The 24278-nt window shown below is 45.6% G+C and overlaps 2 protein-coding genes across 3 annotated transcripts; one reads left to right on the forward strand and one right to left on the reverse strand.

Annotated features, from left to right (window-relative positions):
• The first annotated feature begins 7316 nt into the window (after positions 1–7316).
• On the forward strand, positions 7317–16689 carry LOC120828310 (serine/threonine-protein kinase SBK1). The gene is made up of 4 exons (XM_040191825.2): positions 7317–7531; positions 12720–12934; positions 14351–14553; positions 14782–16689. Exons 2-4 carry the CDS (start codon positions 12754–12756, stop codon positions 15604–15606), a joined length of 1209 nt encoding a protein of 402 aa, XP_040047759.2. The 5' UTR covers positions 7317–7531; positions 12720–12753; the 3' UTR covers positions 15607–16689.
• Positions 16690–18311: 1622 nt separating this feature from the next.
• LOC120827618 (uncharacterized) lies at positions 18312–24196 on the reverse strand. 2 transcript variants are annotated; one of them, XM_040190661.2, is made up of 6 exons: positions 23562–24196; positions 20487–22363; positions 20101–20194; positions 19962–20011; positions 19688–19757; positions 18312–19383 (listed from the first exon to the last, which is right to left on the reverse strand). In XM_040190661.2, the coding sequence occupies exons 2-5, from the start codon at positions 22359–22361 to the stop codon at positions 19716–19718; spliced, it is 2061 nt and encodes a 686-aa protein (XP_040046595.2). In that variant the 5' UTR covers positions 22362–22363; positions 23562–24196; the 3' UTR covers positions 18312–19383; positions 19688–19715. The 2 variants fall into 2 exon arrangements, with proteins under 2 accessions (XP_040046595.2, XP_040046596.2); XM_040190662.2 differs by having other exon boundaries at positions 23874–23998.
• Between the last annotated feature and the right edge of the window lie 82 nt (positions 24197–24278).

Genomic DNA, 24278 nt, shown 5'->3' on the forward strand with positions numbered 1-24278 from the left:
TGGACTACTGCTCCGGGATTCAGTTTTGTGTGATATGCCGCCTCCTCTAGACTCTGGAGGACAGAACCAGGCTGAGGGGCCTACATTTGAGGAATGGAAACTCCCTGAGAAAGGGAAAGACGAGTGTCCATCCCGCACACACTGATCTATAGCAGTGGAATTTATATTAATATCTATTAATTGGTTGAGCTCCACAGTCTTTCTGAACCGAAAGGTCTCGTTAATGAGCTCTGTTTCTCTCTTTGACCTTTGAACCACAAACACCTTCAGGGTGTGCAGACCAGCAGAGGACAGAAGGAGGTGAAGATCATCCTTCCTGCTCATCCTGAACAATGAAAGGCAGGAAGCTAAGCAAAGTCCCCGGCTTCCTCCCGGCCACATTCCCAGTCCTGGTACTGGGACACAGAGACGTGGGGGGGCATCCTGAGATCAAGCCCCTCCCTCAGACACACGGACAGGAAATCCCGTCTGGAGACGAAGGTACGCCGTCGGGAGGCCTCCTAGTCTGATCAGAGCTTCATTCATCAGGATACTCGTCCTTCAGTGAAAGTAGTCAAATAAAATCATCTCCTGATTCCTCAACGTGTATTAAATGTCCTTGTTTTTATTCACAGTCGTATCTCCAAAGTAGCTGTTAAACTAGTACATGCAGTGAGGTAAAAGTACAAAGCGTCTCCTAAAGACAAGACCACTAAAGTGTACTTGGATCCAGTATACGTGTGTACTTGTACAACTGGATGCGACGCTGGATGGACGAAACTGTGTGACCTCATTGGTGACATCTACATGGATAAATACAGTTTGTACATCGATGATGTCACTTTCCATCAAATCTTCCCACGTTTATTAATATGATGTAATTCCCGTGAGTAAAGAAAACACGCTTCCGTTCAGATGGAAATAAAACTCTGGTTTCATCTTCTAGAGTTCCTCTCATGCGAACAGTCACTTCAAAGGCGTTTCACATTCTACGAAACCAAATACAGAACCACAGGTGTGCTGCTGTGCACAGAACAGATGGGGGGGGGTTGATCTATTTTAGGTTACAATGAACAGAGTTGAAGAACCCGTTTTAAACCAGAGGTCTCAAACTCATGTCAGGTGCGAGCCAGACGCAGCCCACTTCCACCGAACGCCGGCCAGAACCATTACGGTCTCTTATCTTCTACCTAAAGTAGATAGAAGAGTTTTAAAGACATTATGATTCAGATTCAGATCTTCAGTCTTTGGTTCCATCGCCCTCTGCTGGATGAAGAACCAATGAGCATGTGATCGCTGATGACATCACTTCACATATTAAACAAACAGCTGGAAAAAGGAGGTATTGCTCGAATGTATTTTGGCTCCAGATGTAAAATGACATATGGAAAAAAATGATCACCCCATATTTAGACCAATAAACAATAAGATGACAATAGTAAACATTATTTCAGTGACTTTAACCATTAGTAACGTACGTACGTTACTTGTATTTTACTAATGGTTTTTTTTGCCTTACGGAATGCAGAACTTGGAACACGTTAAAAGGTCTGAGCAGTCAATCAGCAGCATCACGTCACGTTTGATCAATTATGAATCACATGGGGTCGACCCCAACGAAAAAAGAATAAAGAGCTTCTCTAAGAGGAGGTCATCTCTGAAAAAGATGAAACTGCCTTATCCTTACCTCATTTTTTATTTTTTAATTTCATGTACATTTATGTAAATATTGTATTCTTATTCTTATTTTTATTTTAAAATTGGTCGGCTTTCCGGAAAGGCAAGTACAAGAATTTCAATACACAGGGTGTAAACAGTGTGTAAATGACAATAAATGGTCATTGTTGATGGTCATGTAGAGAGAAATAAGTCCCCTCTTTTGTCCACTAGGGGTCAGTGTCAACGCGCTGATTTAGGATCAGTTCCTGCAGCCAAATCCCAACCTGACAGACAGGTCAAAATCACCTTCATTTTTTAATATTTAACGTTCCAGACGCTAAATGTTAATCATATTGTATTATTTTGTGATGTTTAAAGTTTCAATGATACGTGAAATACTTACCGTTCACTTATTTACGCAGTTATTTTCTTATGATTGTTTCTTCACATTGAGCGTTTTGTTTATTTATCCCCCTGTTTACACCAGAACGTATACTCGTCTTAAGCCCTCTTAAAAAGCAAAAACTAGATATTTATATACAGATAATGGCACATCAATAAATCATTTGTTTACTATCTACAAGAATCCACGATATAAAAGAAGGACAGAAAGTAAAGCCACCTGTCAGAATACCTTTGGTGGTTGTTACCAGTAATATAAATTGATGCAAATTTGCTCTTTGTGCTGTTTAGGTGCTCCGGGAGCAACCGGTGAGTTTAATTATGTTTCTGCATAAATTGCTACCTGCAGCTGTGGAGCAGCGGGACAAAGACACGAGTTATTCACTCACTGGGAGACTAATGATGTTTTTCTTCCCTCATGAATCCCATATTTATTCCCTCACTGTGATGGATTACCCGTTTGTTTACCGAGGCCTGAACTGCGGCCTCCTGCAGAGTGGTGATCCAGAAGATAAAATAAATAAAGGGATTCGTGCATTTCTTTGAACTTCAAAGCTCAAGCAGCTGAGCGCGTTATCGGCCTCAAATATCAGAGGGAGGACGCCGGGTGGAAATCCTCCAGTTGGATTCAAGCAACTTGTTTTGTGCGAAATGTAGTTTGTGATGTGCATGTTTCATCCCGTTGCCCCTAGCAACGCCGCGAGGATGACCAGCTAGCTCGCTAATAATAACCGGTACAAAACAAGTGTTTGTGTGTTGTGGTCCCTTAAACAAAAAGAGAAAAGAAAACTTGTGTGTTTGTCCACCATGAAGTTAGCCGCAAGCGTTAGCATGTAACTAACTAGCTAACTAGCATATCTGGCTAACCAGCTTACAATAACTCAGCGTTTTGTTTGTTGCTAATTGTCCAAAATGTCCTGATGCTCCTCAGATCATAAAAAGAATTTAAGAAAATCTTTCACACACCGAAGTAAATTCAGAATTCAGGTTATCAAACTATTTGGATTTTTTTTGGGCCATTTATTCCCTCCGTCCATTTGTCTCGTTTACAATATTTCTCAAGCAAATTTTAGCATGCTAACAGGCTAAAACTAGCTGATAACATGCTGCTTATTAGCATTTAGCTCAAAGCAGCACTTTGCCTCGTTAGGGAAATGTGAATTAAATGTATGTAGAAAGTCAGTAGGATTCACACATAACTAATAATTAGATAATGATTCATGGAAACCAATGATTCACTCATCATTATTATTCATGCTTCAGAGAAATTCAATTATTTATATATGAATTTGTTATCATCTGGTACTGATCTTATCTCACCGTAACTTTCAGAGTCTACTAAGTATTTTTATGTACTTTATTGTGAGATAGAAGATAAAAATGGAAAGGTCAATAAAGGCTGCGCTCTGTGACTCGTGGATGTGGTTGTTTTGGGAGTTTACAGATAGATCTTCACCCACATGTCTCCAAGGAGCTTCAGCAGAACCGCCGTCCTGTTATGGATCCTTTCTAAATCCACGTTGGCTGCATTCGTCGGCGCTAGCGTTTGCAAAGATCTGACTCACGTCTCCGTTCACATGAGTTCTAGAGCTACTTTTCTTGCTGGTCTAATAAAGCGAGTGACCCGTCCCGGATTAAAAAACTATTAAAACCCAGGTTCCGTGTTAGAGCGCAGCAGCTTTACACTTTGAGGCTGTCCTTGGAGATCAGAGATGAGTTTTTATATGTGATGTGAGTATGTGGTGTTTTATCAGCAGAGGAAAACGGATGTACCCGCTTTGATACGCCTCCTGAATCCCCTTTCCATTTCCAAGTTTTCCATAAATACGGGTTGGTACAGAAATCACCTTCAGATGCACATTTTATTTAATTAGTTTATTTGAATGGCTGGTTTGTAGACTGGCGTTTGGAGGCCTTGAGTTTGCCATCTTTGATTATTTTTGGAGAAAATGAATGTAAATTCTCCCACATTGTTATGTAGACTTCTCTGATAGCATCTTGTCAATCAGCGTGTAGCCCCGCCCTAAAGCATCCCCTGCTTTATGGTCTGTTTGACTCTAAATTTACCATCATTTACTAAGTGAACATCGTGCTGTATTGAAGGAGACTAGAAACAGACTAGAGACTGTGAACATCCTGAATATAACAGATTCCTTGTGCTTTAAGTCACTCCAGCACACGCAGCCGTTGGTTACACACAATGGAGGCGTGTTGGGATGCTGGTTAATTCTCTTCTGTGGCGGCGAGAAACACGGCAGCTATCGCACGTGTGCATCGCAGTCTCAAACCAAACAAATGATCGATGTCACACTGTTCTCTTTTAGCTTCGATCATGTTTTAACTTGTTTTCATCTAAACACAAATAACTGAATTAAATTGCTGTTGTAGAGATATTTTAGTCCTGACCAACAATTGTGGCTCAACTGGCTAAAAATCACCTTATGAAGGAGCCATGGATCAAAAATGTTTAGTAACCATCTGTTTTAAAGGCTCAAAATCGCATGTTTCAGATTTACTTCATTGCTGATGCGTCTGTAATTCAGATGCTGGATGTGATGTGAGTCAAACCACAGCCAGGAGTCGACTTGAATCATTTTAACCTTTCTGTTCTTGGAACTGAAGACACATATTTATGCCACTGTGCTCTGAGAATTTAATGATTGCTATAAAACCACTGGCTTGAATTAATTAGATGGCCTGAAGCTCGGAGGATGAAAATAAACACTCTCTCTGCAGCTCCGTCGCCGAGGATGTGCAGCGGCAAGAAAACATCAGATGCAAGCGAGTGAGAGCGATGTCAGGGGGCAATTTATTTTCCGCCCGCTGTCGGCGCGCACGTGTCGGCGTGCACGTGTCGGCCTGCTACACGTTGAGCTCTCATTTGCCGCCGTGGCTCTTTCTGTGGCGTTGCAGAAAGTACACGTGGTGCGTGTTCACTGAGGCAAAAAAAAAAACCCGTCTTCACCTGGTTCTGTTTCAGCCCTGATAGGGGAGAGCGGGGGGAGGGGGGGGGGGGGGTTGGGGTTAAGAGGGGGGCGGATTAAACAGGATGATTTTGTAGAGCTGATTATTTGACCCAGGAGGCCCGAGAGGCTGAGGAAAGACCCGTTTGAAGAATTCTCATCAGCGTGGTTGTTTAATCCCTCTGGATTGGCTGACGTCGTGCCGACGGTCGAGGATACGATTGTTTCAGAGGATTAATCTCACGTACAAGTTCACATGCAAATGGATGTTTTCCAAAACACGCCAAATGAACGCGTGTCACCGTCCACTGTCATAGTGTGGATCAACGCGGCTGGTTAATTGAGATTAACCACAGTTGTATTGAAGAAGTCGCCCCCTGGTGGACGATGGAGAGACTCCACCTCTTGCAGCATCAGCGTCGTGCTGCTGACACGACTTATAAACAGACAGATCAAATAAAGCAACACACCACTAGAACCAGGAGGGCCTTTTAGGAGCCTGAGGCGGGACGGTAACAGACCCCTTCTGCCGCGTCGCCCCTCTCGCTGTGACACCGGCGCCCCCCCGCCTGCCCGCCCCCGCTTCGGCCTCCCACAGATTGCCATCGGGATTGTAAATTGAGTCTGGTTATCTGAGGAGAAGCTCCAACAGACGTCGCAGGAACTGGCTCCGTGCGTCGGACTCCTGGCCCAGATTAGAGCACTGGAAGTCAGCCCAGGGGAAGGGATTTGTGGCGCTGCACAGCATTCTGGGAGATTACCGCCATGACCTTGATTGAAGGACTCCCGGCGGTTCACTTGTTGTTTGGTGTTGGTTGGAAAACAAAGTGCATGTGATGCACTTAATCAAGTGCTTCCAGGTCTGTTTCTATCACGTCACATATTGGTGAACTCACTGATGAGGCTTCTCTCTCCTTCATTCACGCTCCGATAATTACAAAGTGAGGAAACGCTGCAGAAACACAAAGCTCTCCTCTTCTTCTGGGATTCGGCTCCTCCGGTCCGATTTAAAGTGCTGTCAGACATTTAAAGGCAGCGAGAGAAAGCTTCCCTGTCTTCTTCTAACATTTCTAACGGTGTTCAGAGACGCCAGAAAACTGCATTAATTCAGCAGTGATTTCATGGTACCAAAGAAGAAGATATTTATCTACGCTTCCTCCTCACCGCTGCTTGTTTCCTCCCCGGAGACCTAATTCCTCCGCCTGCAGAATAACAATCAGCTGCAGTGACTCAGGACGCCATGAATTCGACGGGGCCTCTGACATCATGTTCCTGCCTCTGAGAGGTGAAGATCAATCAATAGAAGATTCTATTCAATTCATTTAGTTTTTATAGCCCAAAATTGCCAATTACAAATTTGTCTCAGAGGGCTTGACATTCTGTACACATGCGACGTCCTCGGTCCCGAAACACTCACATCGGCACAGGAGAAACGAGGAGCCCTTCGATGGGGAGAAACACGTGAAAAACCCTTTAGAGACAGAGGAGGACGTAACGGGACACACGTCTGAGCAGACGTTTAGCTGCTGTTTAGTTTGATCTGTTCACGTGAAATAATCCTGAAAAAAGTTGATGTTTCACACACTAAACCCCTATTTGCATATTAAAGGCCATATGACGTTTGGGAATCAAACTACCGACCTCCTGGTTAACGGAAGCATCACAGCTACAACATTCAACAGAGGCACGGGGGGGTCGGATGACCAAATATTTCACAATATTAATGATGTGAAAGTCAGAGAAATAAAGACAAACGTATTTGTTTAATCACATTTCCAACGTGTTGATCGGATTAACCAATGATCACAACAAAGTCCTCATTTGGCCTTTGCGAGTCCGTCCAACGCCTGCAGCCCGATCCTCGTGGTCGTTGGGTTTCCCGCCACGGACCCGGATCGATGCTCACAGCGCCGCTCGCTCTCAGAATGAGCTTTTCCATCCGCACGTCTGATCTCACTCTCATTGTGTCGCTCACTCAGGAGACTGTTGATTTAAACGAGAGCTTCTCCACACATTCGCATTTCACGGGAACATGCTTTAATGTTCTAAAGGCTACAAAGGGATAAATATCTGCCTTGTCTTATTTTTTCTTCTTCTTTTCTACACGTTTCTTGTCTTTATTTGTCTTATCTCATCTGCATCTTGTCTTTTCTAACCGTAGACACCGTTTCCAGCTCCAAACCTGAAGGTTCACGCAACGACCCCCCCCCCTATCGGACGATCCGCTCACTCGCTGGTCGCTGTCACTTTAAATCCCCGCAGTACCTGAATGCGGCACCGTCGCACGGCCGCTCTGCGCTCTGATTGGACGTTAGAGGCGGGTGGGCGCGGCCTGCCTGCAGGCGAGCGGAGACAATAGACAGAGCGGCTGCGGCGCGACCCAGCAGCCGGGAGACAGCGACAGAAAGCGGCGCTGCGCACCGGCGGAGCTCCGTGATTCCCCGGTGAGAAGAGCAGACGGTTCCAGGGTCTTAAAGCAGGAAGGCGTCCGCACGGAGTGACAGATTGCATGCAGCACAATCCTAACGGTAAGATCCGATTCCATCGTTTCCCGACGAGTTTAAAGCAATTTCCGGCTAATCGAACGTCCGTTTGTGTTTAAATTCGTCCTCTTCATTCGTTGACGGCTCGGATTCTGTTTTGTCTGCGTTGCTCTGGACTAAGGTTGTGTTTACGAGCCGGCTTCGTTAACTCCTCCTTTCTTTGAATGTATTAATCCTATTTTAAATTGTTCATAATAAGAATCGAGATGACACCGGCTGGGCCGAACAATGGAGCTGCTGTCCAGCTGTTGTGTCCCGTCCCGCACATCTGTACGACACCTGTATTTGGCATTTGTCCATTTATTGAACACGTTGTTCATTTGCAAACATGCCCAGGTGCGCGCACCGTGCACTACACCTGGCCTCGCGCGAACTGCGTGACGCTGTGTTGGATGCTTTGTGTCTGCAGAGCTGCTTCACACTTGATGTCTTTGTGCCCCAGTTTTTTTATGGCACAGATTGTAAACAGTGAGACTGACATCAGCTGTCCTCGTGAAGGATGCTGCACCGTCGAGGCTTCAAACCTTCATTTTATTTATTTAATTGTTTTGCATTAAAGGGGATTCTCTTTATTTTTTCGGAAAATGGCAATAAATAAGACATTACTTATTTCTGCAGTGAATCTGATGATCAATTATTTGATATTTACATAAACTATTTTGATAATTAATCCTTTAAGGCATTTGCCAAGCAGAAAGAGTCAAACCAATGCTCCGAATGATCTGGTTTCTGTGTCACAATGTTTTGACATTTCATAAATCAATAATGTGTTGCTGGCCCATATTCACCTGCAGGGATGCAGTTGTGCATTTGGTAAATTAGTTTATGATGAAAAACAAACGTTGGTTGCAGCCTTGTATCTGCCTGCAAGGATAAGAAGGCTATTTTACGTGAGTCAGCGAGTGCTCGGCATTCAATAATAAATAATAATAATGCATTTGATCTATAACTCAGTTTTCATCAATCGATCTCCGGCTGGATTGGAAGAGGAAGGTTGCTCACTGAGTGAAATGACCCAGAAGTAGCGCGGCCCTTAGTGGCCGCCATCATAAGAGCTGTTTGAATGTTCTAATGTGAAGGAAAGGAGCTTCAATGCTTCCCTACTTAGCTCCTTTAGCATAGGAACCACAGGACCATCCTTTACCAAAGGAAAGAAGATAATTCCCTCCCACAATTCCCTGCAGCGGCAACCAGCTCAGTGAACGTGGAGTCGGTTTCCCTAAACACCCCGTTGTCTTTTCCTATCTCCTTCTGAACTCTCCTAGCCATCTGTCCTTGACCGCGCCTGTTTCATCACGTCGACGTGTAGCGTGACATTCTGACAACATGCACAACCGAAGCTCTGAGTTCACGAGGCAGCGACCGTGCGTTAAAAAGCAGTTCTGTGTTTGGCTTGACGGAGCAGTGTGTGTGATTTAGTGACATCTATTGGTCGATTTACAGATTGCAACCAACTAAATAAACAACACACACACAATCGCTGCGATGGACGACTAATTTCCCCTCATCAAATATTTCAACTCAACCTTGCGACAAAAAAAATTTAGAGTTCATCCATTCTCAGGACGTAATGAAAGTTTACAAGAATCTGTGTTTAACGTTTTATTCACTACTATGGTGCTCTTTGCACTTTGATGCCCGTGTACACGTGGCCAGTTCGACGAAGAAGAAGAAGAAGAAGTACGCTAGGCATTAAAGGCGAGCGCCCAGTGATGTGCCGCCGAGCGCACAGGCACAAAAGGCCCGGTGTGTTCTGCTGCCGGGAGGCCGAGCCGCACGCGTTTGATGTGCGGTGGGATCTGACCGCCGAGCTGCAGGCCGGACGCCTCCCGACCAGTTTCAGCTTTTTAGTCTTAACTCTGCAGATTTGTCCTGCAGGAAAGATCTGCCTGCGTTGCAGAAATAACCCCCCCGGTTTTGTTATCGCAGAGGGCCGGATTGGAAAACGACATAACATTTTACGCATGTCGGATCGATGCCTTGAAAACGTCAGAAGGAGTAAAGGAGGAGACCACACGTCCCGCAGAGAGAGGAGGGGAAACCGGTGAAATGTCACGACTCTGTTTGATGGCAGTTTGACCTTCGTTGAAAAAGACAGTCGGCCCGTTTCAGTTCATCCGTCTGCTTCTCAAATTCATTTTGGAAACACTGGTATTTGTAAAGGAAACAAGTTTTCATGCTTATGTGACGTAGAAAAAGTTTGCGTATCCGTTAAAGCAAACAAAAAAAAACGCAACATAATCTGATTTGGTGAAGAGATAATGAAACGAAAAGATCCAATTTGAGTGGAGGAATCAGGAGGGCGCATGAAATGCATGAAACAAACAGAAATATAATATTTCTATACATTTGTCTCACGGTTTGGGGTTCTTTCTGGCACTTTCATGTTGTGCTTGTCTTTAGCACCCGTTTTTTTGCGCGACGGAAGGATATATTTTAGTGTGAAGTCTTTGTTGAGCGTTAGCTCGTGAATTATCACGTTTACTTGGAAAATAATAAAATAAATCCGCTGAATCTCCACAGCGACGCGAACGGCTCTGTGGGATTTTACTCAGATCCATGCTAACGACATGCTAACGATGGGGATGCTACATGCTGATGCCAAGCAGGTGTTCTGTTTATCATGCGTTTCATTGTAGTTTAGTTCATTAGGAATTTCGTAAGCAAAACGATGTGTGATTTCTCACCTCATGGTGGCGCCAGATGAAAAGCTTTAAGGGATCACCCAAGTTATTATAGTTTATCGTGGGGGGAACATGAATCCTTTTGACAGTATCCATGACAGTCTGTCCAATCATATCCAGTCAGTCAGTGGGGTTCGTCCTCTTGGGATCATGAATGTATGTGCAAACTCAAGATGTGTCATTCTGTACCAAACATCAAATTAGTGCTGAAATAAACTATAATGAATAGGCTGTTGTCTCTTCTGCGTAACGCCAAATAAAACAAGTGTTTTTGAGTATTTCTTAGTTTGCTGACGTATTGATTTTGCATCACAAATGATTAATTAGGTGCTGATGTTTTACAAGTCGATGGGGGCAGTTTTTCTGCAGCGCTTAATGTGTCTGCTTTAACAACCCAGAGACCGTTACTCAGCACTTCTGTCTGGTTTTATGTACGTTTGCATGTAGTAATGATATGTGGTAGATGATCAGCTCTCCAGAGTCATTGGATCATGAACAGATTTCCAGCGGTGCTGTGATGCTGAAAGCGGCCGGAGGTCAGTGCAAGGACTGAAGAGCAGCAATGCGATCTCCGGTCTGTTGCAGTGGAAGCTCCTGCAGCATCCTTCTGCACAAGCTGCAATTGATTTGCTGACTTTCCGGGCAGACCTGAGGGCATCGACTTGCCGTGGTTGAGGTCTGGTTGAAATTGAAGCTTGCACAGGCTTCTGTGTCGAAGGGGAAATGAAAAGAAACCGACTGCCCTTTTTAGTGAGGCTTATTTTCTGTGAATAGAGAATTAGAACAGTCAGTCATCCATACAATTCTTGCCTACGGTGTAAAGCCTCAGCTTTTTCTGTCGCTTTTGTTTACAGTTTATTTGCTCACAAACGTCTCTTCGGATTGGAAACTTTATCTTGGAACTACATTTCCCTTAATGTCATAGACTAAATCAGTTACAGCTTTTTAACCATTAAAATATTCTGAAATATATGTTTTAGTATTGTAGTCATGGATGTATAGAACAATATCAGCAGAAAGCTTTTGATAAATGTTCAAAGACATTGATTACTGAAGTCATAAGAGGTGTATTTTTTTATTTCAAAGCAGCTTTTAAAATATTCACAATACAAACCATATCATGATATCCTTGGCTAAATTCCCTGTTTTCTGCACCTTTTTGCTCTTAGAAGGATAAAGACGGAAACGTAGGGGCTCTTGAATTGAGCCTTGTGGTTCTCCATATGGGTCGTTCTTTATTTTTAACACTTTTGCAAAAATTTGCAAAAAACTGTTTTCACTTTGTCATTATGGGTTGTTGTGTGTAGAATGTTGAGGAAAATAATGAATTTAATCCATTTTGGAATAAGGCTGTAACATAACAAAATGGATGCTTTCCGGATGCACTGTATATTTATTAGGGCTGTCAACGGATTAAAAAAATTAATTAATTAATCGCACATTTTGAAATTCATTAATCTCAATTAATAGCGATTAATGAATGTTCCTTTTTATTCTAAAGACTAAAAAAGTAAGGAGTAATCACTTTGGAAGGGGTTAGACTGCTTGGTGCCATCGGCCGGTAACCGATGGATAAAAAGCAGCAATGGCGCAAAGCGGATCGGCCGAGTTCCAGCTTTGATTAGAGATGATAATCATTTCATCGGGGTCTCGGGCCCCTCGAGGTTCTCTGGCGAGCCGCCATGGCGCCGTCTCCCGGAGAAGATGCTGCTTCTAATTAGTGCTGCTTGTGGCTTCTTTCATCTGCAGGCTCTTTGATGTGACGGAGGTGTGAGAGCACATCAGAGAACACGTATGGAAGGTTTCACGCTGGAGAATACGTGCACGTTGCATGAATACATGTTATGGTCATTTTCTGTTTAGCAAGATTAAATTGAACTTGTATGTTATTTAAGTACTGAGATAGATTTCTAAGCTTCATCACGGGGGTTTTATTTACTGTAAAATACAGCTACTGTACAATAGCTCGGCTGCGTGGGGAGAGAGAAACTGTGAAATCAATCCAAACCAATCTGCTGCCGTATTTTCTGAGTCTTCATAAATGGAAACAAACGAGCTTCAGAGATTCTCCTGATGGACCCGATCATCTAAAACACCGGCCGAGTTCGTCTAAATGCACGCGGTCAGAAACCACATTAGAAAATCTGTCTGGATTTGAAATTGTGCAAAAAGGTTTAAGTTCTTTTTGGGGGGCAGGATCCCCAGAGGGGGCTCTGTGGTTTAGAACCTTTTACTCTTCTCCGTCTATCGGCGCATCACCAACTTGAAAAGTCCACTTGCGATTTGCTCGACCGGCGAGTGGAAACGTGGCCGATGAGTCATCGTCATTCTCCTCAACACAAAGCGAGGGGTCAGAGGTCGTACCGCGGGTCTTTTGGCTCAAGCACAAAGCGCCCGGGGAGAGATGGGGGGGAGGGTCTATGTGGGTGGACGCCAGCCCCTTATTGAACTTTTCTCTCCCTTCCTTCCTGCTCCTCCCCGTCCCGCAGGGACGTCCGTCTCCAGACCAGACCCTCGGCCGCGATGAGCTCCTCGGCCCACGGCCCCCACGGCCCCCGCGCCTCCATCGACATCCTGGAGGAGCTGCAGCTGATCGCTGCTCAGAACCTGGAGAAGCTCGACATCCACAAGTACTACGAGGTGGTGCGCGAGCTGGGGAAGGGCACCTACGGGAAGGTGGACCTGGTCGTCCACAGGATCCGAGGTAACGCGTACAGAATAATGCATATTCTATTATTGCATCACAACCATCTCCTGCTAATGCATCATATACTGCTGGAGCGCTTCGGCTAGAATAACATGTAATGAATTGAATAATGAATGTGTGAAATGATCGATAGACGCAGAGCAGAAGAAGAATAAGCAGCAGAAGCTTAAAGTAAAAAAACACCTTGTTCGTGAATATTGGTCGAGTAATTTGTTACTTCCTGCTGCTGATTGAAGCTTAATTTCCAGAAGATCAAACCTTTGAGCCGCTCTTTGTTTGACACCGCTGAGGGAATAATAATAATAATCCTGATTTCACTCAAGTGAAGCTTCTATTCACATTTAAAGCTAAATGTGAGCCGTCGTTGATGCAAAGCTTTAGAAGCGAAGTTACTACTTAACCAAAAGAAAATCTGTTCAACCCTTTCACATTAAAAGCCCCAAATGTCTCCCATCTGGCCCGAGCTTCCAAATCGTCTCTTTTATGGCGCAAAGAGCAGCTGCAGTCCGTCAACCAGCTGGATGAGAGGATTTAATAAAAAAGAGAGACCTTTGTCTCCTCATCACCTTCTGCTTCATGGTGTATCGTGTAGCTTTAATCGTTTGAACTTCCTGATGTTCTGACCTTTTGCGTCGTTATTGCGTGCAAACACATTTTAGTTCATTGTGTACCACAATTAAACTGTTGCACAGGAATCAGAAGCTGCTGCAGGAAATCGCTTATTTACTGTGTTTAGGGATGAAACGGTGACTTCTGCTGCGTGTGAATAAAAGCTGCAGGAGTCATAAAAAGATGCGAGTCGGCATCTTATCGCCACGGAGCAGCTGTGCCGTTTGTGCCGAGCTGAACAGGACCGAGGAGTCCGTATTCATCCAAAGCTGTACGAGAATAAAGCACCCAGAGTAAAAGTACTGGTGGTCTCTTTTGGGATGATGCATTTTATACTGGTTTATATATTACGCAATCATTCATTTGTTAAAGCAAGACAATCAACTTTTTACTTTACTACATCTCCGGTGCATATTTATCTTTTTACTACATAAAATCAGCTCGCAAATTGTTTCTCACATGAAAGCTATTTTTCATGCATATGATGATCTGAATATGATGCATTGATGTGGATTAAACAGACCGGATATAAAGGAGTTATGAGGCATCAGAAGCAGAGATTTTTACTCGTAGGTATTCGTACTTCTAGCATCGTTATCTGGCAAAGGATTAATCGAATGGCAGCACTCAATTCTGCTTCATCGGAGACTTTTATTATTCATCGTGTTTCCATCAAACCGTTTTAATTAAGATTCATTCACGCCGTGAAATAAACACTTCAACATGTCGGGAAAGATCAAGAAGAAGCGCTGAACTGGATGTTCTTTCTTCTCTAGGTGTGTAAACTCTTCTTTCCTTTTTCAGGCACAAAAATGGCGTTGAAGTTTCTGAGGAAGAAAAGCACCAAGTTGAAGAGCTTCCTGCGGGAGTACAGCGTCTCCTTGTACCTGTCGCCCTGCCCCTTCATCATCAACATGTACGGCATCGCCTTCGAGACCGACGAGTACTACATCTTCGCCCAGGAGTACGCGCTGGCCGGGGATCTGTTCGACATCATCCCCCCCCAGGTGAGGCCAACGATGACGTCATGTCACTGACACTCAACGTTAAACTTGATTGTCAAAGCTTCTGTGGCTTTGTTCATTCTCTTAATAGAGTAGGACCCTGTTTTATCGTAGTATTACAACGTGAGCCCACAAAGCATCCTGGGAACTGTAGTAGGACAAGGAAGCAGTTCTTGGTCATTTAATAATGAGTCCTGCAGTAAACACCGGACGCTCCTCCCCCCTCGCCAGGTGGGACTCCCGGAGGCGGTGGCCAAGCGCTGCGTCCACCAGGTGGCCATCGCCCTGGACTACCTGCACTGCAAGAAGCTGGTCCACCGGGACATCAAGCCCGAGAACGTGCTCATCTTCGACAGCGAGTGCCGGAAGGTCAAGCTGTCCGACTTCGGCATGACGCGGCGCGCCGGCTCCCCGGTGAAGCGCGTGAGCGGCACCATCCCCTACACGGCGCCCGAGCTGTGCGCCGCGGCGCGCCGCGAGGGCTTCTGCGTGGACTACAGCACGGACGTGTGGGCCTTCGGCGTGCTGCTCTTCTGCATGCTGACGGGGAACTTCCCCTGGGAGAAGGCCATGCCCAACGACGCCTTCTACGAGGAGTTTGCGCGCTGGCAGCGCCGCCGCGCGGGGGCGGTGCCGTCGCAGTGGCGGCGCTTCACCGCCGAGGCCCTGCGGATGTTCCGCAGGCTGCTCTCCGTGGAGCAGGAGCGCCGCTGCTCCGTCAAGGAGGTCTTCGGCTACTTCAACCTGTGCTGGATGCTGGACAGCGACAGCGGGAACCCGGGCGGCGGGGGAGGCGGCGGCGGCGGCGGCGGCGCGCCTCCTCTGGACATCAGCTCGTCTTCGTCCGGGGAGGACGCGCTGGTGGACAGACTCAAGCAGCAGAGCTTGTCGCCCGCTTTCGCCGCGGCGAAGGGGAGCGCCGTGATGGACACCGACTACTCCTCCGCGTCCGCCAACAGCTCGCCGTCGTCCACGGGCAGCTACGAGAGGGTCAACAGGGACCACAGCGAGCGGGCGCGCGTCCTTGTGGCGACGCCCATCGAGATCTGCGTGTAGGAGGGGAGGGGGACGGGCTGCACGCCGCCGCGAGCTGCGGAGGGACGATTCCCACCGACCACAAGAGGAAGCGTGACGTCACGGCGAGGCGCCGCTGCGGATTGGACTCGTTTCTGGTGATGACGAACTCCCGGTGACCCCTCCCACCCCCCCTCTCCCCTCCCCCCACCAGCCTCTGATTCGTGGTTTATTCATCAGATACTGAAATGAAGTCGCTGGGCAGCGTGGAAAGAAAAAATAAGGCTTGAAAGGGAAAAAAAACTAAAAAACATTCAGAATCCACGAGCAATATGATCGATAAGTTTGAAATAGTCACTAAATGCAAAACCGAAATGATCAACTTCCAAGATCATGTGTTGCTAATATTGTGTGTGTTTTGGTAGATGGTAGGTTTGGTAGGTTCTTGTAAAGTGGTTTATTTTATTTATTTTGAGTTAAATTATTTATTTATATCAGATGCATACATTTAGGATTTGATTTTATAGGGAAATTAGAATTAGCCGGTGGCTTTTACAAAACCCCCCTTTTTCCTTAAATATTTGTCATTTTGTCGTGATCTCCCACAAACACACGTGCACAGACTGTTCTTTCTCACATAAAATGTCCTTTTTCACGTTTGCCTGTGATGCCTGAACAACGCGCCCCATTGGTCAGCGAGCTGTTAATCATCCTCCTTCTCTTCCGGTCGGCCAATGAAGCTGCAGCACAGCTGGACCTTAATTGAATGTGGCCAACTTTCCTAAAGAAAAATACACGACGTGATGATCTAATGAGGTGGGAGAAGGAAATACTGAAACAACTTGGTTATTCAATACGCATGGGTGATAAATAAAATGGAAATTGTAATTTTCATTGATATGATGAAAAAGAATAAGCAAGAATGTTTGGAAATGGGAACAAATATAATACTCTTCAAGGAAGCCATGATGGTTTTTTGCTGTTTGACTTCAACCCTTCAAGATGTGAGAAGTGACATGATGAAATACTTTGGTCTGGAAATTCTGTGTTTTTCAAAAAAGTGTCGTATGACGTGATGATTACTGTGGTGAACATTTGTGAAAATAAACACTCAAATCAAAAGTTTATACCGTGTTATTTGTTGTTTCCATATTCCTGGAAGATTCTCTATCCGCTGCATCAAAGCCCGAGACGCACTGAAACGGTGCTTCTGGAATGAGCCAAAAGCCTGTTACCCCCCCACACCAGCCCTCCCCCCCACCACATATACACGTGTGTGTGTGTGTGTGTCACAGTGACACAAATCTCAGTGTCGAACGATAACAGAAGGATTAACTGTGGATGGGGGGATGGGGGGCGTGTGTGTTGGGGGGGGTCCGGGGGGCAGCTGAGCATCACTGCATGTTCAGCACAGCAATTACAGCGCCCACTAATCTCAACGTTTCTCTCTCTGCCGTGTTTACACCAGCAGATACAAGAAGTACTCTGATCTACTTCGTGTAATACTTCAGGGTGGAGATGTACCACAGAGTAAAGGTACACTGCACTATGTAATGTAGCAGTATATTATAAAGTATATCAACATTAAACAGAGCACCGGTGAGAAGTGTGCACATTATGCAGAGTGACCAGATTACAGAATGACGTCAAATAATGTATTATATTGTTGTATCACCATCATCATCATCGATGCATTTGTGTGTTCTGCAAGTCAATGTTGCAGCCGGTAAAGGTGAAGTTCATTTGATTACTTTATACATATTTGTGGGTTCAAACACTGACGTGAAAAAAATTAACTAAATTACACATGCATGATGTATGTTTCTTTAAATGACACATGCATGTTGTATGTTTCTTTAAATGATACATGCATGTTGTATGTTTCTTTAAATGACACATGCATGTTGTAGGTTTCTTTGAATTACACATGCATGATGTAGGTTTCTTTAAAGGACACATGCATGATGTAGGTTTCTTTAAATTACACATGTATGTTGTAGGTTTATTTGAATTACACATGCATGTTGTAGGTTTCTTTGAATTACACATGCATGTTGTATGTTTCTTTAAATGACACATGCATGATGTAGGTTTCTTTAAATTACACATGCATGTTGTAGGGTTCTTTAAATTACACATGTGTGATGTAGGGTTCTTTAAATTACACATGCATGTTGTAGGGTTCTTTAAATGACACATGCATGATGTAGGTTTCTTTAAATTACACATTCATGTTGTAGGGTTCTTTAAATGACACATGCATGATGTAGGTTTCTTTAAATTACACATGCATGATGTAGGGTTCTTTAAATTACACATGCATGATGTAGGGTTCTTTAAATTACACATGTATGATGTAGGGTTCTTTAAATTACACATTCGTGATGTAGGTTTTTTTCATATTATGCACCAACACAAGTCTTTCAGTAACCTGTAAAGCGATGATTCACTGTTGAGGAACCACACTGTGGTTCTAAGTCGTGCATATTTAGAACGGCAGTTCAGCAAAAGGTACATGAATTACTTAAAGTGAAGGTATTGATCGAGAAGCTGTCAATATATTTAATCAAATAACTTAAAAGCAGCACTGCATGTCTTCATACACCATAAAATAAAAAGGTTTTCTGCTCGTTGTCACACAAACCAGGTGGTTTATAAAAAGACACAAACTGTGAACGTTGACAATAAAACGCTTCCAGCACATTTGGTTTCTGTGTAGGAGCAGAATTAAAGAATGTGGATCTGAGTTTTGGTTGTATTGACTTTTATTAAATAACATGAATTAACGAAAGGTGGAACATCTCTGAATTTAAATAATGAAAGCGTCTTCTGTCCCATTGTGTGGATTTAAGAACAGACGTTAAAGCGTCACATGGCAGCAGGAATAAATGAGGCCAAATCACAGGAACACGTGTGTCTGTCTACGTATGTAAAGGATGTTTCATGTGACGAAGACGTTTTAATGAGCTCAGTGAGGAGAATCTCATCCTTTTATTTCACATTTAGCCAAATAAATGTCCATAAATCTGCTGGTCCAGAATCAGTTTTTAACTCTGTAAAAAGTCACCCAAATACTGGAAATTATTTTACTTCCTGTTTACATTCCCAAAGACCGAAACGTAATATTTAAATATGCAAATCGCCAAGTTGGAACCAGTATTTGTTTGTGATTAGAATCACAACTCAAATATTAGTCAAATCATTTTCTCTTAGATTTCTTCTGTGATTTTGTTGTCGGAGGCGTCGAACAGAAACTCCACGTTCTTACTCTAAATTTAAGTCTACACATAAATAACAAGCGGCAAAGTGCACGGTAGCAAACGTCACTGTGCACGCGGCTCTGTGAAAATAAATAAGCGTTCTTCTTGTGTGATGAACAAAGCACGACAGCAATTTAAAAAAATAGTAGAAAACTGTAGAAAGAAAAGAAATATAAAGATTTCCTCCCATAAAAATGCATCAATAAAGCTCATTTAAACTCTAATATAATCATGTTGAAATAACAAAATGGATATTTGGGACGAGAAGAGGAATAAATATCCACACAAAGACACGAATGCACTCTCACACACTCGCGCACACACACACACACACACACACACACACACACACACACACACACACACACACACACACACACACACACACACACACACACACACACACACACACACACACACACACACACACACACACACCTTATAAAAACATCTGGAAGTGGCCCCTGATCGATTCGTCTGATGTGGATTCTCATCAGCAGGTTTTTCCTTCACGTTAATCGTGTTAAAAGGAGGAGAAACCGGAGATCTGTGGATCATTCTGGAAGAAAAGGAGAAAGACACTAAAATTTCATCTAAAATGAGGATACATTTATACGAGTAGAGCTGCCATTTAAATTATTCTGATTATTTTTTTGATTAAAAGATGGTTTGGTTTATAAAATACTAGAAATGAAGAAAATTAGTTACTGAAGCACTCAACAATAATATACAAAAGTAAATACAGAAGAAAAGTGGCCAAATGAAAAGGTCCATAAATCACAACAACTGATAATAGCTCATTCTGAATACGTTATTTTTTTAAATGTGTTAATTATTAAATCAATTATGTAAATGTTTCGTACCTCCACTTCCCTCAAACGTCTTTTGTTGTCATCTCTTTTGTTGCCTGGTTACAAGAGTCAACAGTTTGTTCTGTCGGATACAAACACACATTATTGAAAAGAATAAAAAAAATAATATATATATATAATATTTCTTATACAGAGTATCAGGATTTACGGTGCGAGCGCGTCGTACACTTGTGTCCTCGCGCGTTAAGAAGTATTTAGAAGCGAATAAATGAGCTGCGGCGCCACCGGAGGACGAGCAGCTCCTCACGCGGCGGCTCAGACTCACTTTGTGCTCCGGACATCTCAGCGAGAAGTTCTCCTCGTTTAAGACACAGTCTGAAAACACGTCGGAGTATTTGTGTCATTTCATGCGTTTGTTTGTGGGCCGCTGTGATCCGTCAGTGAGGCGTATTTCATGAGCTCACCTGACTGAATGGCACATCTGTAGTGATAACTGCGCGCGCAGCCCTTCTGGAAACATCCCGTTATTGCGCCTGTCTGCCGGCACGCGGAACACATCTGCAGAGAAAACACGCTGTTATTACTTTATGTTGATGTTAAATGAAACATAATAACTTGAATATTTCATCTAAGGAAAAGGAAAGTAAATGTACTTTAATGAAATGACTCATCCTCATATATGTACTATTTTAGAAGAGTCACGGAGGCGTCTTCAAAGTTTGCTTTAAGTTTGAAATAAATATCACAACAATAATAAGTATTGGTCCATATGGACGAAGTGGACATTTTTCATCTGGCAACACGTGAAGCGAGACCTTCACTTCCTGCTCAAAGCGTCATCGTCACTCACGGTTTCCCGCGCGAGCCGCGCCGCCTCCTCCAACCCGAACAGCTTCCCCCCGACCAGGAAGACGCCGGCGGACCAGACGCCGCAGTCCTCGTGGATCCAGCCCTCGTGCACGCGCGGGAGGGAGCGCCCGGCGCCCGTCAGCGGGCTCTCGACGGCGGGGCGGTCGTAACCGTAACAACCGTCCTCGGAGGAATTCGCCGAGCGCCCGCTGACCGGCGAGCGCCCCCCCTCGCTCGGCCCGGCCCGGCGGTCCGCAGGCGGGTTGGCGGGGCGGTACGGGCCGTGGAGGTCCCCGAGGCCCCCGGCGTTGGCCGTCTGACCGCACAAGCTGCACAGCGGCGGCGCCGCTGGACTTCCGCCGTCCAGGCCCGACCGGCCCAGCTGGAAACAGGAAGTACCGGGAACGAACCCGGACGGAGAAGCGGGGTCTTTCCGTCGGCGCGCTCCGCTGGTCCTCACAGGCTCCTCCTCCTCCTCGTAGTTGACGACGGTGCACAGCTTCTTCCTCACGTGGACAAAAGGGCAGAAGCTCCCAACTCGCTTGCTCTTTTTCTCCTTCTTCACGTTTGCATATTTGAGCTTAATCTCCGGCTCTCGGGGGGGAAACAGAGCGGCCGGTCCGGTGTGCGAGCGCGTCCTCTTCCTCCGCCGGGCAACGCTTTTCTTCTTCGTCTTCTTCTCCGTTGGTTTCTGTTTAGTTCTCACGCTCTGGCTTTTACCGCCGGCGGCGGCGGCGGCGGGCTTGGAGACTTTGCGAGGAGGCCGGCGCTCCCTCGCCTCTCTCTGCGGCCATTTCCCGTCTGTCCGGGCCTCCGCCTCCTCCGAGCCGCCGCTCGCCCTCAGCGGCGCGGCAGGCCGCGAGGCCGCCTCCTCCTCTGAGCCGGCGTCGGAGGTGAACGACCTCGCCGCGAAGTCCATTGCGGCGTCGGAGTCGCAGTTTTCGTTGTAGATGCCCACCACGTCGCTTTTAGCTCGCCTCCTCAAGGTGTGGCGAGACCCGCCGCAGGTGAACGGAGGCGAGTCGGACGCGCGTTTCCTGGTTCGGGGGCTGCGGCGGACTCCTCTGGGCGAGGCCTTTTCGTCCTCGCTGTGCGAAGGAGGTTCTCTCCCCAGACGACCGCTCGGCGTCTTCTCCTTTCCGTGGGTGACCACAACTTCCACAACGTCACTGTTGTCGCTGGAAACGTCGGGTGGGGACGCGCCGGGGTTCCCGTAGGCGCCGCCGAGGTCGGACAGGAGCACAACGGGTCGGGCGTGGTGGACGGGGATGTCCGCCGAGCTGTCCGACGACTCCTCCGAGTACGAGCTGTCGGGACTGGGCGAGCTCGGGGGCCGAGGGAGGCGGTAGCAACCCCTCGGCGCGTCCAGCGAGGAGCCGGCCGGGGACGGGGCCTCGGCGATGTGCCGCACGTCGTCCTGGAGGAAGGAGCCACACAGGAGCGGCTCCTCGGCGGAGGACACCAGGAAAATAACGTCGGAGCCGCTGCCGCTGTCGCTCTCCTCGCCGCCGCTGCTCTCCAGAACAGGGCCGGCGGTTTGGTCGGGCCCGTAGAAGCCCGGGCGCCAGAGGCCGCCGTCGCAGTACAGATCCAACCCGGGAGCCAGGGTCGCATTCATGTAGCCCAGGGACTCGGGGCCCGGCTCCACGTCCCGGCGGTGGAGGGGCGCGCCCGGTTCCGGGTGCAGCGGAGCGCTGTAGGACGACGAGGCTCTGGACCGGTACGGGGAGCCCAGCTCGGTGCTGCAGCTCGGGCGCCGGTGGTACCACTCAGGCTTCTTGGCCAGGTCCAGGGCCTCGGCGTGGCCGCGGGTCAGGGAGAAACTCTTGGACAGGTCCATGGCCATGAGAGGTGGATCCTGAGGGGACACTTCCATCGCTGCAACAAACACAAGGAATCATTTTAGAACCGTTTCTTACTTCAAAAGAAATGATTCCACTGTTATTTTTCCAGTGTATTAAAACCTCCCAGAGCCCAACAGGACAACAAATATCCTGTTTAATCATGATAGCTAAAAAAAGAGATGTTTTGAGGTGTTTTTTGTGGCTTTTTGCAGTAAAATAGTGACCCAGAAGCAGAAAAATACCAATATACGTTTTTGATACTTTTGTTCTCACCCAAAGAAAACACAAAATGTGAATCATCTTGTTTCTGCTTCTCAGATGTCAAACAAATGGTGATTTGGTGATGGCGTGGTAATAATTCATTAGTACGTTTACATTACAGGTCATTTAGCTGACACTTTGATCCAAAGCAGTGGTTACAAATGTAATGTTTTTCCCAAGGAGCAGTTAGTGGTCAGGTGTCTTGCTCAGGGACACTTCAACAGGGGATATGGAGCAGCTGGGGGTCAAACCACAAACCTTGCGGTTCCCAGCGCTTCCGCTCTACTTCTGCACCACGACAAACCTCATATATTCAAAACTTGAAGAAACTTTTTTTTCATTCGTTTTTTACATTTCATAGAATCTAGAATGAATTAAAGAAAAAGAAAAGTCAGACCTGAGACCCAAACTTTGATTCACACTGGAGAAACTTCCGTAGTGGTAATAATATTTAGTGTGTAGGTTTCTCTGTAGTAGTCATACAAATACTGCTAGTCATCATTAATAAGTGTACACAGAAAAACAGCTAAATAGTAGCAAACCGTTCAAAGACCATTTAAAACGAATGAAGAAAAGAAGACCATCCAAAAAACAGGAAAAGTGAAACTATACAAATAAATTAAAAATCATGCTGGTTCCACAACAAAGTTGTATTATGTAAACAAATCAAACAAAAGAACGTAAGCAGAAACAAAGCGGGCTCTGCGTTTAGGTATTCTGTATAATTATAATGTTTTACCAACTTTAGTCTATTTAAAAAGACACATTTCAGCAATATTTCAATATTCTGTAGCAGGTAGAGACGATTTGACCAACACAACATATTGTATGATTTATGTGATCTGTACGTTAACATCCATCTTTAATTGGTGCTTCTCAGGTGGGCACAGGTAGGCCTGAGTAATGGAAAAGGTAAGTTAACCGGTTTCCTCACTGCACTATTACGTGTGTCAAACCGCCGGTGGTCTTACCCCGGAGGTGACAGCAGGTCCGATAAGACGACCCCCCGCCCCCGCCTTCCCCGTTGCCCACCACCCGGTCCTCACAGGGCGGGCGTTGGGAGGACCCTCTCCCGTCGAACACGCCTGGTAGCTGGGTTAGCTAACGCGTCTCTCCGGGCCCATCATCAGGACGTAAACAAAAGCAGCGACTCCATGCTAGCTCGAGAGCTAACGTTAGCACGCTAAGCTAATTCAATAAAAACCGGAGCGACGCGACGACGAGAAACGGACATTGTTTGTTTGAATAATTTCCGTCAGGCGGTTGGAATCCGCTCGGGCTACCGTTGGTATTTTAAAGTTGTCATCATGGAGACCGTCTTCCTCCGGGATCAAGTCCCACCAGAAAAACCAGTGTAGCGCCGGAAGACAACGGCCGCTTTTCAAAGTAAAATCCCCGGTGAGCGGCTCGCGACTGTCGAAATGTCCGTTGAAAACAAAAACGACTGATGAGCTTTTTAAACACGATGTGGTTTCTTCAATAATACACAGAAAGGATAGTCTGGGCCTTTCTACGTGACAAAAAAAAATAAAACGTCGTCAAGTACATCAAAAGTGTACTCTAGTAGGCTGCAGTACTTAGTATAACGTATTCACTTTCTACAACTGGCAGATGTTAAAGCCAAAGAAAACCTATTTTAGCACTAATGGTAGTTACGTTATTTTCTGCAGAGTAGAGAACAGTAGTTT

This window comes from Gasterosteus aculeatus, chromosome 11 (assembly GCF_964276395.1).
Source record: "Gasterosteus aculeatus chromosome 11, fGasAcu3.hap1.1, whole genome shotgun sequence".
NCBI lineage: Eukaryota > Metazoa > Chordata > Actinopteri > Perciformes > Gasterosteidae > Gasterosteus > Gasterosteus aculeatus.

Excerpts from the sequence above, each read along its gene's own strand:
- LOC120828310 (XM_040191825.2), top strand. The coding sequence starts at position 12,754 with ATGAGCTCCTCGGCCCACGGCCCCCACGGCCCCCGCGCCTCCATCGAC. Across the intron at positions 12,935-14,350 it reads GGTCGTCCACAGGATCCGAG|GCACAAAAATGGCGTTGAAG; the intron begins GTAACGCGTACA and ends TTCCTTTTTCAG. Across the intron at positions 14,554-14,781 it reads TCGACATCATCCCCCCCCAG|GTGGGACTCCCGGAGGCGGT; the intron begins GTGAGGCCAACG and ends CCCCCTCGCCAG.
- LOC120827618 (XM_040190661.2), bottom strand. The coding sequence starts at position 22,361 with ATGGAAGTGTCCCCTCAGGATCCACCTCTCATGGCCATGGACCTGTCC. Across the intron at positions 20,195-20,486 it reads CGCGGCTCGCGCGGGAAACC|ATGTGTTCCGCGTGCCGGCA; the intron begins GTGAGTGACGAT and ends TTTTCTCTGCAG. Across the intron at positions 19,758-19,961 it reads TGAGATGTCCGGAGCACAAA|AACAAACTGTTGACTCTTGT; the intron begins GTGAGTCTGAGC and ends TGTATCCGACAG.